Source organism: Phoca vitulina, unplaced genomic scaffold (assembly GCF_004348235.1).
Source record: "Phoca vitulina isolate PV1807 unplaced genomic scaffold, GSC_HSeal_1.0 scaffold2, whole genome shotgun sequence".
NCBI lineage: Eukaryota > Metazoa > Chordata > Mammalia > Carnivora > Phocidae > Phoca > Phoca vitulina.
In genome coordinates, this window is record NW_022589705.1 from 2026945 (window position 1) to 2043233 (window position 16289).

Below are 16289 nucleotides of genomic sequence, written 5' to 3' on the forward strand. Positions count from 1 at the left end.
TTATGCATCAACTTGGCTGAGCCAATAGGTGCACAGATACTTGATCTAACATTCTGGGTGTTTCTGCGACAGAGTTTTGGGGTGAGATTAACATTTAAATTGGTAGGTTTTGAGTAAAGCAGATTGCTCTCCATAATATGGGTGGGCCTCATCCAGTCAGTTGAAGGGCTGACTAGAACAAGAAGACTGATTTCCCTAAGTAAGGAGGAATTCTCCAGCAGACAGTCCTTTGGACTAGAACTGTAGTATCAGCTTTTCTGGATCTCCAGCCTGCTGGCCCACCCTGTAGATTTTGGACTTGTCAGTCTCTATAATCACATGGGCCAGTCCCTTATAGTAACTCCCTGTATGCACATCCTGTTGGTTTTGTTTCTCTGGAGAATGCTGACAAATGGTGTGGGGGGAAAAAAAAGCAAGTCGGTATATGCCCTGGATTTATCTAGCTGGCTGTTTTTGAAGTGGTGCTTTCTATCAAAGGGATGGAAAGATCACTGGAGAGGCCATCAGAAAATTGAGATTCTGGCCATAACTCTTCTAGCAAGCTGTCTTTTGGTTCCTGACCTGGTCATTTTCCCTTTCCAAGCCTCACTTTTCTGTCTGTAGAAGGAGTTAGAGCTAAGGGATTTCCAACTCGATGTTTCCATGAAATAACAAATGTCGAACATTTGAGCCAGCTACTGAGGAGGTATGTGAAGCAGTTCTTCTGAGGACTGCCCGAGTGCTAGATCAGAAAAGCAGCTGAGGATGTATACAGTAGTGTGGTGGTGATACAATGCCAAGCACAGTGAAGAAAAGAATCATGGATAGAGGGGATACTCTGTGCATCAGGTAGGACGTTCTAACCATTTCATGTAAAGCATGGATGAGTAAATTGCCTGCATGAGAACCTGTAGCTTTCATGCCTTCTCCTCGAAGGGTGGATGGTCTCACTTTGAGGGCACTCAGAATGTGCCTCAGAATTGCAGGAATTCTTATTTCTTGCAGAGGGAGGAGAGTGGTGGTGAAGGCTTGACAGCTGTGACAAGCTGAGGCCCTCGGCCAAACTGAGGGGCCCCAGCACAACCAACAGACAGGAAATGCCTGACCCTAAGGACATTTGAGCTATTCTTGACCAGAGATTGGAAGGCGTCTCAGACTAGCTCTGGCCAATGGGATTGTAAATTGATTTCTCTGTTGCCTTGGTTTGAGCCTTTCTCTTTTTTCAACTTGGGCTTTCCCCTCCAGGTAAAACAGTAACCACAAGGAGGAAACCGTATTATTTTACCTTCTCCTGTCTGGTGAGTACTCAGTAGTTAGCTGCAGTAATCTTTTGGCTTTCTGTGGGAAATTAACGTTCACCTCATGTGGTAGCCTGCCATTTGGGAGGGTTGGCATTTTGGGTTGGACCATCTGGGTGTGTGACTGGGAAAGTCAGCTGCCCCCTTTGGATGTGGACACACTCTGCTTGATCACTGGAGGCATCCAGGCAAATACGGTCAGGTGGATTTCTTTGCCCTTGGGGTTCTTTCTAACCACAGGCTCACCGTGAAGACGCAGGACCCTGATGGCCATCTCCCCAGAGAGCCTAGGGCTGGTTGACTGTTTACTCAGTTGGTGCTGAGGCCTGACCAATGATTAACCCCCTGGAATCCCTGGTTAGACCCCAGTTATGGTCATGAGTTCAGCCTTTTGAACCGCAGACTTAAATTGTTTTTCCAGCGTTCTCCCCAGTCGGGCGTCCCTGCCCGGGCCTCTGCTATGGAAACCCTCCCCAGGGAGCGGCTGGTGCGCAGGGGGCGTGGGAAGTGAAGGCTGGAGGCTGCGGGGGAGGCTGGGAGGCCGGCCTGTCGGCGCTGAGGTAAGGAAGGCATCCTTGAGAGGACAGGGAGACAGGAAAGGCGCTGCAGCCTGGAGGAGGCGGAGTGGGAGCCGCTCCTGGCCCTCTGCCCGGCCGCTTCCTTCCCCTGACATGACAGCCCCGCCGGCCTGGCTCCCGGCCACCTGGCAGTGGCCGTGGCACATGACTCCCCCACCCGGCCTGGCCAGGAGCCTGTAGGGGGAGGTCTGCGCACTGGCCGACCCCTCCGCCTGCCCAGGGCCCCGGGTGGGCCATGCTCCGCTACCCCTCTTCCGGCTTCCCGGGCTCAGCGTGCCCTTCCCGGGCAGCGATGCCAAGGCAAGGGGCCAGGACATGTTGGCCGGAATCCTCACGATACCGGGAGCTCATCTGCCGAGGCTCGGTGTTCTGTATGTGTAGAACTGGGTGGGTGGCCCCCCGTGTCTGCCTCCCGGAATTACTGGATTATTAGAGTCAGATGAGCTGCATGGCCCAGGGGGGAGACCGTCTCACAGCAGGGGCCTGGGGGGCACCTCATGCTACTCCGCCCACCCTGGCCAGAGGTGGCATGCGCGTGTGGGGTCCTGTGCCAGATGCCCTGGAGAACGATGGCCAGTGCCTTGTCTCTCAGGAAGGTGAGGGAAAGGGGCGCTTGTCTGCCCCAGCCTGCTCCCAGGAAGTGCAGTTGACTCCGTAAAGTGGTGGGGCTCCCCCTTCTGGAAAAGGGCTAGGTTTTGCACATAGCCCCAGAGGGGGCCACTGGGAAAATGCGCTCACTTCCTCTTCCCCCACCTCAATTCCCTCTCTTCCTTCCCTCCACACCTCCTTCCAGCATACTTTATCCCATTTACTTCCACTCTGTGGCTTTAGCTTCACATTGATCTGATTCATCTTTCCAGTGGGGTTGGATTTGTCTAGAAGGCACTTGAGCATCTTCCTAGTGACTTTCCAGGGTAATGAGCAAGACTCTTTTTGGAGTTGGGGGGCATGGAGTTGGGAGGGGATGTGAAAATATTGCAAATTCTAGAAACTAGGCTTTGAGTAGTCTTGGCAGAGCTGACTGATCCCACCCTGGAGTGTCCTGCACCCCAGAGAAAGCTGTGGTGTTGGTGGGGGGCGTTTGGGGCATTAATAGCTTTGCTGTGCTAGTTGAGTAAAAATGAAAATGTCTCATGGCCCTGACAGTGATGCTTCCTTGGATTAACTCTCTCCTGCATGTCCTAGGACAAGCTAGAAGAGGACTCGGGTACATTCAGACCCAACCTCCTCATGGAACACAAGCCCAGGGGGGCAAATACTCGAAGTCACACAGCACAGTGGCTGTGCTGGCCAAAAACAGGGGCTCCTCCCCATGGCTGCTCGTTCAATGATTAGAGCTAGATGCAGAATTCATTCCTGACTGCCCTCACCAGTACCTGTTTGGTTTTCTGCCCCCCCCCCAAACTTCTGTCTCTTCTGTGGGGGTGGCCAGGGGGTGTCCCCTCCAGGCGGCGTCCGGGTTTATTCAGCTTGTACTTTCTGAATGCAGGATGTATATCAACATCTCCAAACCACTGTGGAACTGCACCTCCCTCGCTCACCACAGGCCCTCTTGCGGGCTCTTGTGTCCACAGGGTGGGCTGTTCGTTACAGAGCTTTTAGTAGCGAGGCCACAGGAAGCTCTGTGATGTACTTGCCAAAGGCCATTCTTGGTGAATACAGCTGTGACCTTCAACTGAGGAGGGGTATGTGTGTGTATACATAATTTTTTAAATCAAGAAGTTCGCTTAAGCTTCGTAACATTACAGCTGCCATTTATTGTGTCTCTCTACGCCTGCTGCTTTTACAGACCCTGTAGAACATAAGCAAGTCTCATAGGCAGCAGTAGAGTTTTTATCGATGCAGAATCTGAAGATGAGCAAGGTTAAGGAACTTGCACAAGGTAAAGTAGCTGACAGAGCAGAGGATTTGAACCTAGGTCGGTATAGCCGCAAATCTCTCACAGTGCCCTGCCACCCATTCATTATCCAGCCCTGGCCTTGCCCAAGAAAACATGTTGCTAGTTTTTATTTTGAGAATGAATGGGAAAGGAGTTGGAACCAAATGTGCTTACAGATCTACTGGCTGACACTTCAGTTATACCACAGTGTTTAGATAACGCTTCTGAAAATTGTCTTCCATAGATTGAGATAAGCACGATTTCTGTCCTTGTCTTCTTGTTGTTTCTAAAATAATGTAGCTTTTCCTTCAGTGTATTTTATCACATTAAAAACAAAGTTGGCTTTTTTACTGATAAAAAAATGTACATCTTTATTATAGAAAATACAGATGTTCACAAAAAGGAAAAGTGATCCCAAGCAACACACCAGCTTTTGGCTAAGAATATGGGCACTGGAAATATCCTGCAGGGGTTTGAATCCCTGCTGTGTCCCCGGTGATTTGTATGACCTTGAGCTAGTCACAACTTCTTTGCCTGTTTCTTCATGTGTCTCCGAAGTTGAAAATTATACCCTGCATCATTGAGTTGTTTAGATTAAATGGTGCAAAACCCTTAGAAGTGACCGAGATGTTTGATTAACACCTCAATAATGTTCTGATTTTCCTCTCTGAATCTGTATATACATGTGTAAATATATATGTGTGTGTGTATGTATATTATATAGTATGCATATACTAATTAATAAAATGAGATTTTAAAAAACACAACTAGTTTTCATCTAACGATATATCATGACTGCCTTTCCTTACTTCTGAACAGTCTTCTCTATTACTTGGTAGCTGCCTGGAACCTCATAATGGGATAGCGTGAATGGAACTGAATCCATATTGTGGACCATGCAGATTTCCAGGGGATCTCAGCTGGGGATCTCAGCCTCTGGGGTCCTTCCAACTGGGGATGTTTAGGGGATCTCAGCTGGGGATCCCCAACTGGGGATCTCAGCCTCTGCATCTTTTCCTTCTTCCCCCTTAAATCTATAAAAGCTATGTTTCTTCGTTTAATATCTCTGGTATGAATTATCTCTTGGTTCCTGAGAAATCACAAATCAGAAAGTACTCTTGTTCTGTTTTTTGCTGTGCCTGAGGTACTAAGAAGGTGTGGTGTCCTTTTTAAAAAGGGGTTAGAGGAGAAACCCTAAGCTGCTCTGCTTTCCGGGGTGGACCCCTAACGCCCACCCTTCTGGGTGGAGAGCTGCGGGCAACTTCTGTGCCATCCCAGGCACCAGACCCTGCCATTTTAGTTTTATGAGTTTCTGGTGACATGCTTATTTTATGATTTCATTGATGTCGAATTCTACTTGCTGGTCTGGGATTAGGTCCCCCGCCCCTTCTCTGCTTTTAGCCACTAGCAAACCAATAGGTCACAAGTTTGAAAATCCTACTCTTACCTCTCCACCTCTAGCCCTAGGGGTGTGTTATATATGCAGAGTCAAATGATGTACTTGTTATAGAGTCTGAGCTCCAGAAGGCAAAGAGAGTTATGGGTGGAAGTGATTTAGGGTCAATAGTCTCTTGTGTAATATTCCTCTTAAAAAGATTATGGCTTTAATGAGATTTTCTCCTAGAGCCTAATCCTGAGTGTTTGGAACCTGTCATTTTAAACTGTGTATCTTCTAAAGAAACTCAGCTACATTCCAGGACACCGTTGCCCGAACAGCCTCAGACACGGCCGTTTTCTGATGATGTTTAAGGGACAGGCTTGATTTTTCACTCTAATCTAGGGAGTACATCCTCATCTCCGAGAAAGGGTAGAATATGCTAGATAGGGCAATGAGTCTGCCAAAATTATGGTGGTGCCAGTATGTCTGAGGTGTGCTGGGATGGCATCAGGACTGAAAAAGAGAAATAATGTGTATTCCATGTTGGAAAGAGAAATGACCTGTGTATTCCACATTTGTAAAGCTCCAAGTATCAATTCCTCTCTACAGTGTTTTCCAAAGCCCATCTTTTTTTTTTTTTTTTTTTTTTTTAAAGGATTTTATTTATTTGACAGATAGAGACATAGCGAGAGAGGGAACACAAGCAGGAGGAGTGGGAGTGCGAGAAGCAGGCTCCCCGCCGAGCAGGGAGCCCGATGTGGGGCTTGATCCCAGGACCCTGGGATCATGACCTGAGCCGAAGGCAGACGCTTAACGACTGAGCCACCCAGGCGCCCCTCCAAAGCCCATCTTAACGTCTCCTTCTGACGTCCTCCCTGGAAGAAAGGTTAAGTAGCATTGTCCTGCTTGCACTACTGATGAGGATACTGAGACAAGCAGAGGCCAACTGACTTGCCTTGGGCCCTGGAGTAAGGCTGGCAAGAGTGCAGAGCCAGGGCTGCCTTGGGGAAGGTCCTCTCAACAGAGGCAGGAAGAGCTCCCAGCCAAGGAAAGAGCATCTTGCTCAGCCGCATTCGTGTAAGTCCTGTTTGGGGGCTGCTGAGCCAGACAGCGCTGGACACTTCAAAGTCTCAGTTCAAGATCCTTGACCGATAATCTGCTTTGCTGCCTTGAGCTAAGCCAAAAGAGTGATGGATGGCAGAAGTCGATTATTTTTGGCTCAACTGCTCCATCTTGGCAAGGGGCCTTTACATGTAAACCTGACATCCACAAAAGGTTTAGGAACCTGATGTCATTTTCTTCCTACAATTCACACGTTGGCCTGTGCTGTAGATGGGGTTACCAGTTACGTGAGGGTCACGTTCCTGTTCAGGGCTCCCTACAATGAAAGGATCTAATAAGGCAAAATATGTAATGAGGCTATAGAGATGGCTTCTAACACAGAGGGTCCCTACATCCTCTTCCACCCCCCAGCGGCCCGGCTAGAGCTTGAATTCTCTTGACTCACTGCGTGCGGGAAAGCAGCAGGTCCTCACTGGTTTAATCCCCACCTTACTGCTTACAAGTTGGTCTAAGGCTGATGGGGTCCTTCTTTTTGAGCTTTACGTTTTCTTAGCCGAAAAACGGAAACAGTCGCTGTTAAGGCTAAAAAGCCACGTTAATAGACGAATCCACTTCAGAGATGGAAGGAGATGAAACTGTATCCAGTCCAGTGAGAGCTGGCATGGGGGCACTGTTCCCGTGCCACCCAGACCAGCCTCTTTTGTGCTTGGTTCTGTGCATCTTAAAATGTGAGGTGAAGCAGAGATTTGTCATCTGGGGCTTGGAACTCTACACATTTTCTTGGACCGAGCCACTGATTTTCATGGAATCCAAAGCCAGATACAGTGAGGGGGTGAGGCCAGACTGACCTGACCTTTATCTGTGTTTTGTCTGGAACAGGGGTCCCCGGTCACCTCCCTTGTGCTGTTCTTCCTGGATGGAACAAGAAAATAAACAGGGTGTGTGTGAAGCCCGGGACTCAGCAGACCAAGGGATGGGCTCTGATTTTGAGAACTCTGAAGACAGGGAACGGGACCCAGAAGAAAGAGGAATGGGCTCCAAGCCACAGGACGCAGACAAGAGAGAAGGCCCCCCAGAGCAGGATCTGGGCTCCAACCCACATGACGACGCTCTGGGAGGGGACCCAGAGGAGAGGGGTCTGGTGTCTGACATCTGCCCAGGTGAGGAAAAGCTGGCATTTCCGTGGAAGTTGCCCCCCTCACAGTTATTTCTCGCGCCTCTAGAGTTAGAACCAGCCACAGCATTCTTTGTGGGAGAGCCCTCTAGTGGAGACCATTACATGGATTCTGTACGACCTTAAGCCTGAGGAACATCCTTTTCTTCAGTCCAGTCTGAGGTGGGCTGTTCTGGTAGATGTGGATGAAGAGGGTAACTTCACTGGCGCAGCACTTTACGGCGTACAGAACACTGCTAGAAATTAACACCAGAGGGAACACAGCTAACATCAGAACCTACCTCATCAGGTTGTTGGGGGGAGTTCAGATGACCTGCTTAGCGCAGCCCTGTGCTAACAAAGTATGCAGATGTTTGCAGTTACAGTCACCATCGTCTTTGTTTGCAGATAAGGAAACTCAGTGGTAAGTGACCTGCCCAGGTTTATGTGGCTAATGCCCAAAGTGCTCAAGGCCTCTGCTAAATCCCTTGCTGTTCCTGACCTGGAAAGAGGGAGTGCTGGACCTCCCCCTCCGTCCACCTCCTCATTCCCATCTCTGGGCGCTCGTTGCTTTATACTGCTCTGTGCATGGCTTGGGGACAGAAATGAATGGAAATCCCTACGGTCAAGACTAATGAGGTTACATCCCCTCCCCTGTGACACATCCCAGACTTCCTGCTGCTCTCCCCTGCAGTGTGCACAACACCTAGTGTTTCCTATCTCAGTAACTCTCTGGAGTGCCCTCTGCTTGGAGGTAAGCAGCCAGAGACAGTTGTGTGTTCTGGAAGTCTCTAAGCCGGGATCACCACCTCCAGGTCCTGTGCTCACGCCTCCTGCCTGGCTTACATAGTAAAGCCCTTAAGCTGGGGTGTGTTTGGTTTGTTGTCCCACCCTCAACAAGTTATATTTTAAAAATCAGCCCATTACCTGGTTAGGACAGGGGATCTTTTCCTGTGGTTGGCTGGAGTGGCCTTGTCTTTTGAGGCCAGATCCTTGAAAGGCATTGGGAGCTGTGAGAGTGAGCTAATCTCTTCCGAGACCCCACAGAGTCCCACCTGGCCAATTTCAAGCAGACTGTCAGGCCTTCAGATGGCTCTGCTGAGCAGAGCCTCAGGTACAATGGGTGGGGCCTGGGCCCCAGAGACAGTTGCTAGAACTGGCCAGCCAAGGGGGCAGGTGAGTGAGCTTTGTTTGCCTGGGTTTCAGAGCACACTCTCCTGTAGGTCTTCCCCAGGAGGCACCAGGTGGGAAGGAGGCTGGAGTCGTGGGGGCCTTGGAGAGAGAGGTTGAGAGTATCTGGGGGAGGGAATTACTCCATGGCCCGCACTCTTATTGAGATTGGCTTTTTCTGGGTTTACCTTTTGAGCGCCAAGTATAGTCACCCCTGTGCCACCTTCTCTGTTGCAGAGGGGCTGCTGAGTGAGGAAGAAGGGGCTGCTCTCCGCGAAGATGATTACCAATCTGGTGTAGCTGAGATGGCGATGTTCCCGGGACTGTCTGAGTCCGACAGCATTTCCCGGAGCCCCCAGGAAGAGGAGGAGGAGGAAGAGGAGAGCGCTGGGGAGAACCGGCTCGACGAAGAGGAGCAGCCGCCCCCTCCCATGCTTCCCTGGAGGCGGCACCTCTCCCTGGGCAGTCGGCACCGGAGCGACAAGCCGGCCCACCGCCGCTTCCGCCGGCTCCATCACCCCATGGCCATGGACCTCGGGGAGCTCGACAGCCTGATGGCCAGCATCATGGACGCACCCACCATCTGCCCCGACTGCGGGGAGAGCTTCAGCCCGGGCGCCGCCTTCCTGCAGCACCAGCGCATCCACCGCCTGGCGGAGGCCGCGGCCGCCGCCAGCCTGGAGCCCTTCGGCTTCGCGGGCGAGTGCGGAGCCATGGTGGGGATGGTGGGCGTGGGCGTGGCGGGGGGCTTCGGGGCGGGGCCCGCGTTGGCCCGGCCCCCGCGCGAGAAGCCTTTCCGCTGCGGGGAGTGCGGCAAGGGCTTCAGCCGCAACACCTACCTGACCAACCACCTGCGCCTGCACACGGGCGAGCGGCCCAACCTGTGCGCCGACTGCGGCAAGAGCTTCAGCTGGCGCGCCGACCTGCTCAAGCACCGGCGCCTGCACACGGGCGAGAAGCCCTACCCGTGCCCCGAGTGTGGCGAGGCCTTCAGCCTCAGCTCGCACCTGCTGAGCCACCGGCGCGCGCACGCGGCGGCCAGCGGCGCGGGGGCGGCGGCGCTGCGGCCCTTCGCCTGCGGCGAGTGCGGCAAGGGCTTCGTGCGCCGCTCGCACCTGGCCAACCACCAGCGCATCCACACGGGCGAGAAGCCGCACGGCTGCGGCGAGTGCGGCAAGCGCTTCAGCTGGCGCTCGGACCTGGTGAAGCACCAGCGCGTGCACACGGGCGAGAAGCCCTACATGTGCTCCGAGTGCGGCGAGACCTTCAGCGTCAGCTCGCACCTCTTCACGCACAAGCGCACGCACTCGGGCGAGCGGCCCTACGTGTGCCGCGAGTGCGGCAAGGGCTTCGGGCGCAACTCGCACCTGGTGAACCACCTGCGCGTGCACACGGGCGAGAAGCCCTTCCGCTGCGGCCAGTGCGAGAAGCGCTTCAGCGACTTCTCGACGCTCACGCAGCACCAGCGCACGCACACGGGTGAGAAGCCCTACACGTGCATCGAGTGCGGCAAGAGCTTCATCCAGAGCTCGCACCTGATCCGCCACCGCCGCATCCACACCGGCAACAAGCCGCACAAGTGCGCGGGCTGTGGCAAGGGCTTCCGCTACAAAACGCACCTGGCGCAGCACCAGAAGCTGCACCTGTGCTAGGGCTGGGCCGCGTGGGGGGGGGGGGACACACTGCCCTCGGGGAGCATGTGGGGAGTAGCCGTCCTGGGGATAGACCGCGTAGGAAGAAATGGGAAGGGGCGGGAGGGACAATCCGAGAGTGACCGGGGAGTCTTTTGGTGTTAGGGGGTCTTGATGGGGAGGGTTGAGTCAGCGTTGTTCTTTTGGGGTGTCATATTTTGCCTGCCTCCTCCCAGCGAGGACATGTTTGAGAGATGTGCTTGAGCCATGCCTTCTTCAAATACACACAGTGGGGGGGGGGGGGGGGGGGGGGGGAAGAGCAGGCACTTTGAGGACCTTGAAGAAGGGGAGTTAGGGGAGTAGGGGAGTGAACGGGATGTCAGGCAATAGAGTAGGTCGGGCTGTGAGGGCCGGTGGGAATCGGGAGAGGGTGTGGGGTTAGAGAGAGTTATGGGGTAAAATAAAAGGCGGGTATGAATAATTCTATCCTGGTCTCACCAGGTGTTAAGCCACTGTTTTGCCCTGTCCCCCCACATCAGCTATAGTCTCATGAAAAGTAGAGGAACCTTGTCGATCCTATAGGAGAGGATATTTTGTATATTCTTCCCTTCCTTTCTCTGAGCCACAGTTAGCTGCTATTTTGAGGCATCCAGGGGAAACTGGGCAGGAAAGCTTACACACTCTGATTTCAAGGACAAAATCGAGGTTTGGGAATTCGTTCATAACTGGCTTTAAGATCACCTGGGAAATCTTGGTCCTGCCCCTGGTTCTTTGCTACTTCCTTTAAAGTAGTCTAGCTTCATGCTGGGTCAGGGTGGTCTATGTGGTTGTCAGGTGTTAGGTGTGTGCCGAGCCCGGTATTTCAGGTCTCACTTGTGCAGGGAAATGAAACAATCCCAGCTGTGTGTGACTTTCCCTTTCCCAGGTCAGCATGATGCTTGTTTGAAGTGAATCTCAGATCAGCAACAGTTGCCCCAGTGACCTACTACAAAAGTCGTCTAGCTCAGAGTTTTGCTAGCCTTATGTGAGAAATCCAGGAGAGCAAATGTGCACATGTTGGGGTACAAGGCTTCTTTGTCTCATTTGCCTTCACTCTGTATCCAGTGCCCCCCTTCCCCTTGGTAGTAATGGGGGAGATAATTGAACAGCCACCTCCATCCATATTGATATGGGCTTTTGGTCTGAGTAGAAATATCTTTTATCAACAACACAGGGAGGCACAGCAGAAAGCTCAAGGCTTTACACAAGGAAGGCACAAGCAGGGAGAGGTCTAAGTGCAAAATTGCCAAATAGCACAAGCAATGAATGTTTTCTGGTTGTTATATAAATGCCAAAATAGCACTTTTATATTTCTAAAGTGCTTTATGCTTTTTAATGATTGTTAGTTGTTTCTCACATCTTTGTGAGGTAGATCAGTATTATGACCCCTGTCGTAGGGAAGACCTGGGGATAGGAGTACAGCAGGCTGTTTGGAAGAGAGACTGATGACCGTGGGGATAGGCATGGTCTGACCTTTTGTGTTCTCCAGCTCAGCTGCTAGAAAGACTTCCTGTCATGATTTATATAATAAAATAAAGACACTGAAAATTCTTACGCTTTGTGGAAAACTTAAGGCTAGTCTAGAAGGGCCAAAGATGTCCTTGTTGACAAAGCTGGTCTTTGTCACATAATTAGGGTGTCTTAGGTTTGTTCTGTTTCTAGTAGGGGACTGTAGTTAGATGACTCTTGTACACATTCCGGTTACCTATGCTGAAAATCCGTCCCCTAGGTTCGCCTTTAGAAGTTAGAGCTGTGGAAAGCAATCCTGTTTTCTTCACCAGTGATTGTTAGTTGCCCTGTACTTTTCATGGAAGCATCTTCACAAACTGTTGGACACACTTGAAGGAAAAGAAGAAAAACTGCAAGATTGTTTTTACAGTTTTAGCAGACTTTCTGTGAATGCTGGTAATTTATACTTGATCAGTTGTATTTTAGCAAAGAACCTCTTCGGGGACTGTAGGGAAGCATGTTTTTGTTCTTATAAAAACACCTTCTAAAAAAAAATTCCTGAGAATTCTGGGCTTGTATAATGCCTGTTGATCTTGCCCTCTTAATCAGTTTATTGTTATTTACAAATGCAAATAGATTTTCAAAAGATAATTTTGCAAGACACTAATTCTTTATTTTCTTTTAGTTGAGTAATATGAACAAAGTATATGTCCATTATTTATTCTGACTCTTTACTCTGAATACTAAGTGTATAGGACTCCTTTGAAAATAATATAGCCAGTTTGTAGGTAATCTTATTCCTTTGTGTGTTTTTTTATGCACATCTACCTCTTCCAGCCGTTTTAAGTTCTCTCAAGTCTGTGCCTATGAAATCTCATGCAACTTTTGATTATTCATGGATTGATTATCCACTTTATGGGTTATTTGGCCTTTTGCTGCCATTGTACTCTGTTGTACAGTCTCGTCTGCATCCGCTATGTTAACGTATGGGCAGCTTTCAAGAAAGAATTCAACAGGGAAATGAGATTGAAGCTAATATAAAAGAATTTGGTGGCAGTGGAAATGTTTGGATTTCATTGACCTCTCTTCTTTCAAGTACCATGGATAAGAGAGTCAGCTACCACTTCAGTATCCCTTTGATGAGCAAATCCCTCAGCAGAAGAAAACAGCCCAACCACCAAGACCCCTACTCTCATGGTGCATTTAAAATGTGATTCCATTTTTCTTACAATTCTTCAGGGAACATAGCTGCATTAAGTGAATTTAAATGCAGTCAGGAGGTTGTTTCTTGTATTCTAGTTCGAGAATAATAGTTTTTCTTCAGCAAACCCCATTAAATGTGGTTCACCCTTAAAAATGTTAATTTGAAGATTCCTTCCATCAGCTCATTCATGATGGTGGAGGCAAGTGTATCATTTGTTTCCTGGGGAGTTTGGTCAAGTTCAGGCTACTCTTTCCTTAGCAAAAGCTGGAGCAGTTTCGTCAGCTTAAGTGGCTTGATTCAATCTTGAGCTCTGAGTTGGAAAGAGAAGATGAGAAGTTAACCCCTTGAGCCACGTGGTTTCTTCAGGATCAAGAGGCTGTACATATGTGAAAAAGTACAGATGAAGAACCTGTGTTCATAGACAATCTGAACTGTGTTTCTGAAGTTTGTGCACATTTTCCTTCACTGTAATGTTATTTTACAGCTGTTTGTTAAAATAGTGAATAATTTAATGATCCTAAAAGTAACAGGTTTTGTGTGAGTGTGTGCTTGTATATGTGAGAATTGCCTTATTTTCCGGTTGTTTTATTTAATGATGGTTCCTTGGACAGCGTTCTGGTGTTCAGCAACCAATATGGAATATTTGTCATTAAATCCATATCAGTCTTTTTCCATGCCATTCTTTCTTCTTTGTCATCCATTAAATATCACCGAGATCAGTAAATGGAAGCTTATTGTCTGATAGAACAGGGGTCAGCAAACTACTGAATCTAGCCTGCCTCTCTTTGCAAGTAAAATGTTTTGGATTATAGTCCTGTGCATACAGCCTTGCTTACGTATTGTCTGTGTCTGCTTTTGCTCGATAACAGCAAGGCTGAGTCTTTGTGACAGAGGCTTCATGGCCCGCAATCCTAAAATGTTTACTCTCTGGATCTTTATAGACAAAGGTTGCTGACTCCTTTGTTGGAATGTTCAGGTGGATCCTACATCGTCCTGGAACTGGCTGATGTCTACATACTCTGCCCATTTTTAACCAGTGATTCAGCGGGGGCACTTCTGTACTCTTGTGGCTTTAGGAGGTTGGGAAATGTGTTAATGCTATGCCACTGGCATCGATCTCTTCATTCCTTGTAGGAACCAATGTGTGGGACATTGTGACAGCAGGTGGCAGGGAGTGGGGCAGGGGAGTCGATTTGGGGAAGGGAGGCAGTCTTAGGTCTCACCTCTAATCTATTAAAAAAAATGTATTCCTGAACCACATCACAAAGTATTTTCTTTCCCTCAGCTCTCAGAAATGTAACTTAATGGCTACTGATAATGCTGAATGGAACTTATCAGCTAGACTGGCCTTTTACTTAAAATATTTTTTAACTGGTTTGTGCCCAACCTCGGGGAAACAAAGACAGCAGTTTATAAGCAGTTTATAAGTCCAAGAAATAGAAAAGACAAAGCGTGAAAAGCACTTTATTTTCTTGTAATGATCACAACCACCTCCTTGTGTGAATGTCTGCCAGCCCTTTTCTGCCTGGCAGGACCAGTGAATGCTGGGTCCTGGTTGTGGAAAGAGCCACTCCATTCTGGGATTGCAACATTTCTCCCTAAACCTGACTATTAAGGTTTGAAGCAGCCACAAGTCTAGCTCCTGGTCCCTAGGAAGACTACTAAACCAAGTATTTGAAGTATTTGGGGCTCTATGGGGACATAGCCATGAACCTGGACTTTGGGGCTATGCCACGAAGGGATGCTGAGCCTGAACTTGTGTTAGAGCAGGACTCTGTGTTCCAGGTGGAGAGGATGTATCTGGTCAACTTGGCATTCTTTGGGCTGAATTGGTTTGAGATCAAGATTTCGTTAATTTAACCTTAACTACATAGTAGAATTAACCTGGAGAGCTTTAAAAACCAACAACCCCTTCCCCCTCCAAACCCCCTTCCCCCCCTCCCCGGGGCGCCTGGGTGGCTCAGTCGGTTAAGCGTCTAAATCTTGATTTCAGCTCAGGTCATGATCTCAGGGTGGTGAGATCGAGCCCCACGGTCGGCACCACGCTGGGAGTGGAGACCGCATAAGATTCTCTCTCCCTCTCCCTCTGCCCCTAAACAACAACAAAAAAACCGACAGCAACCAAATAATTGTTCCAGACATTGGTTGGTTGGTCTGGGGTGAAGTCTAAGTACCTGTAATTTTATGTAGGCCTCTTAGGCAACTTTTATGTGCAACTGGGATTGAGAAGTCTATAGGACCAATCAGGCACCTTCTTTCTTTCTTGGGGATTGCAGTAAGTAAAAGGAATAAGCCTCACATCCTCTCCTCTCCCTAGGGGTATAGAGACAAAGGGCAGTCTCAGATGCAGCAGGCTTTGCTGTCTGTCCACTCCTGCTAGGCCTCCTTTTCACGTACACCTTCCCCACGTAGATCATAAGTAAGGGCCAGGAGAAGGGCCTGTTTTTGCTCTTCATCAGATAATGCCCGTGGGTGTCACAGGCTGCTGCTGGCCTTTCTTTGTCTGCCAATCACAGACTGCCTGCCTTCCCTTCTTTCTGATCTTCATTCCGTCTCAGCTCACTTAACAAAGCAAAATTCCATGCATTACTCCTTTTCTGAGCTGCCCTTGGCAATAGAGTTGTTTTCTGAATTTTGCTGCTGGAGGGAAAGGGGAGGAGCTCACCCATCAGGTCTCCAGCTTGAACACACTAGCGTTGGGCTCCTCCCTTTCCTGGCCAGAGCCTCAAGTGTCTGCAGGTTACAGTTCCCTGCTGCCCGCCTATGTTTCAAGGTCACCTCACCTCTGCTCACCCAAAGCCCATTCCCATGGTTTTCAGTTTCCAAGCTGCCCCAGGGGGATCCAGGCGACTGTTCCCAGACTTGTCTGCATCCCCCTGGTGACCTGCCTCATCGCTATAGATGCTTAGCTCCAGAAACCAAAGAGTTGGGTGGCAAGGTGTTTCATGTACCAAGCTGGCCTCCGCACATCTATATTTGGAGGGGTTTCATGCTAAGTGAAAGGACTGAATGGTCCCAGGCCTCACCCGTTGCTGGAAACTGGGGACTCCCTGGAAGGGGTTTGAGGTCATTTAATCACAGAAGAGGCTCCCCTGAGATGTCTTCCCTGACCCACGAGGGCTGGAGTGGTTCTGCAGAGGTGTTCCCAGAATGTCCTGGACACATTTCCTGCATATGGGCGGCCTCCCCGGGCCCCTGAGGCTGTGGCTCGTTAAGAGCAGAGACCCGGAGAGGCTCACTCCATAAGCACGCCGAGTGCCCCTGTGCTGGGGGTGCTTGATGCTGGGGGTATAGGTATGAGAGAGAGAGAGACGCTCACATGGTCTAATGCTCCAGGACAGGGAAGGGGAAGGCTGGTTTTGTTCTCTGCCTAACATCAAATCCAGCTTCCCAGGGGTGAATTCTTTTGCAAACCGGAAGTGTGACTTTTGGGATTTGGCCCCTGGTGGGGGAAGGAAGAACTCCCTAA

At 49.8% G+C, this 16289-nt stretch overlaps 1 protein-coding gene across 3 annotated transcripts in view; it reads left to right on the forward strand.

The window, feature by feature from the left end:
- Window positions 1–14673, forward strand: part of ZNF697 (zinc finger protein 697) — a 29801-nt gene extending 15128 nt beyond the window's left edge. For 2 of the 3 annotated variants that reach the window (XM_032420465.1, XM_032420472.1), the window contains exons 2-3: window positions 7054–7334; window positions 8735–14673. In XM_032420465.1, the coding sequence (XP_032276356.1) occupies window positions 7091–7334; window positions 8735–10149 (1659 nt within the window). In that variant the 5' untranslated portion in view covers window positions 7054–7090 and the 3' untranslated portion in view covers window positions 10150–14673. Of the gene's footprint in view, window positions 1–5966; window positions 5999–7053; window positions 7335–8734 lie in introns of those variants that run through there. The other variant, XM_032420481.1, reaches the window with a different exon arrangement.
- The last annotated feature ends 1616 nt before the right edge of the window (window positions 14674–16289 follow it).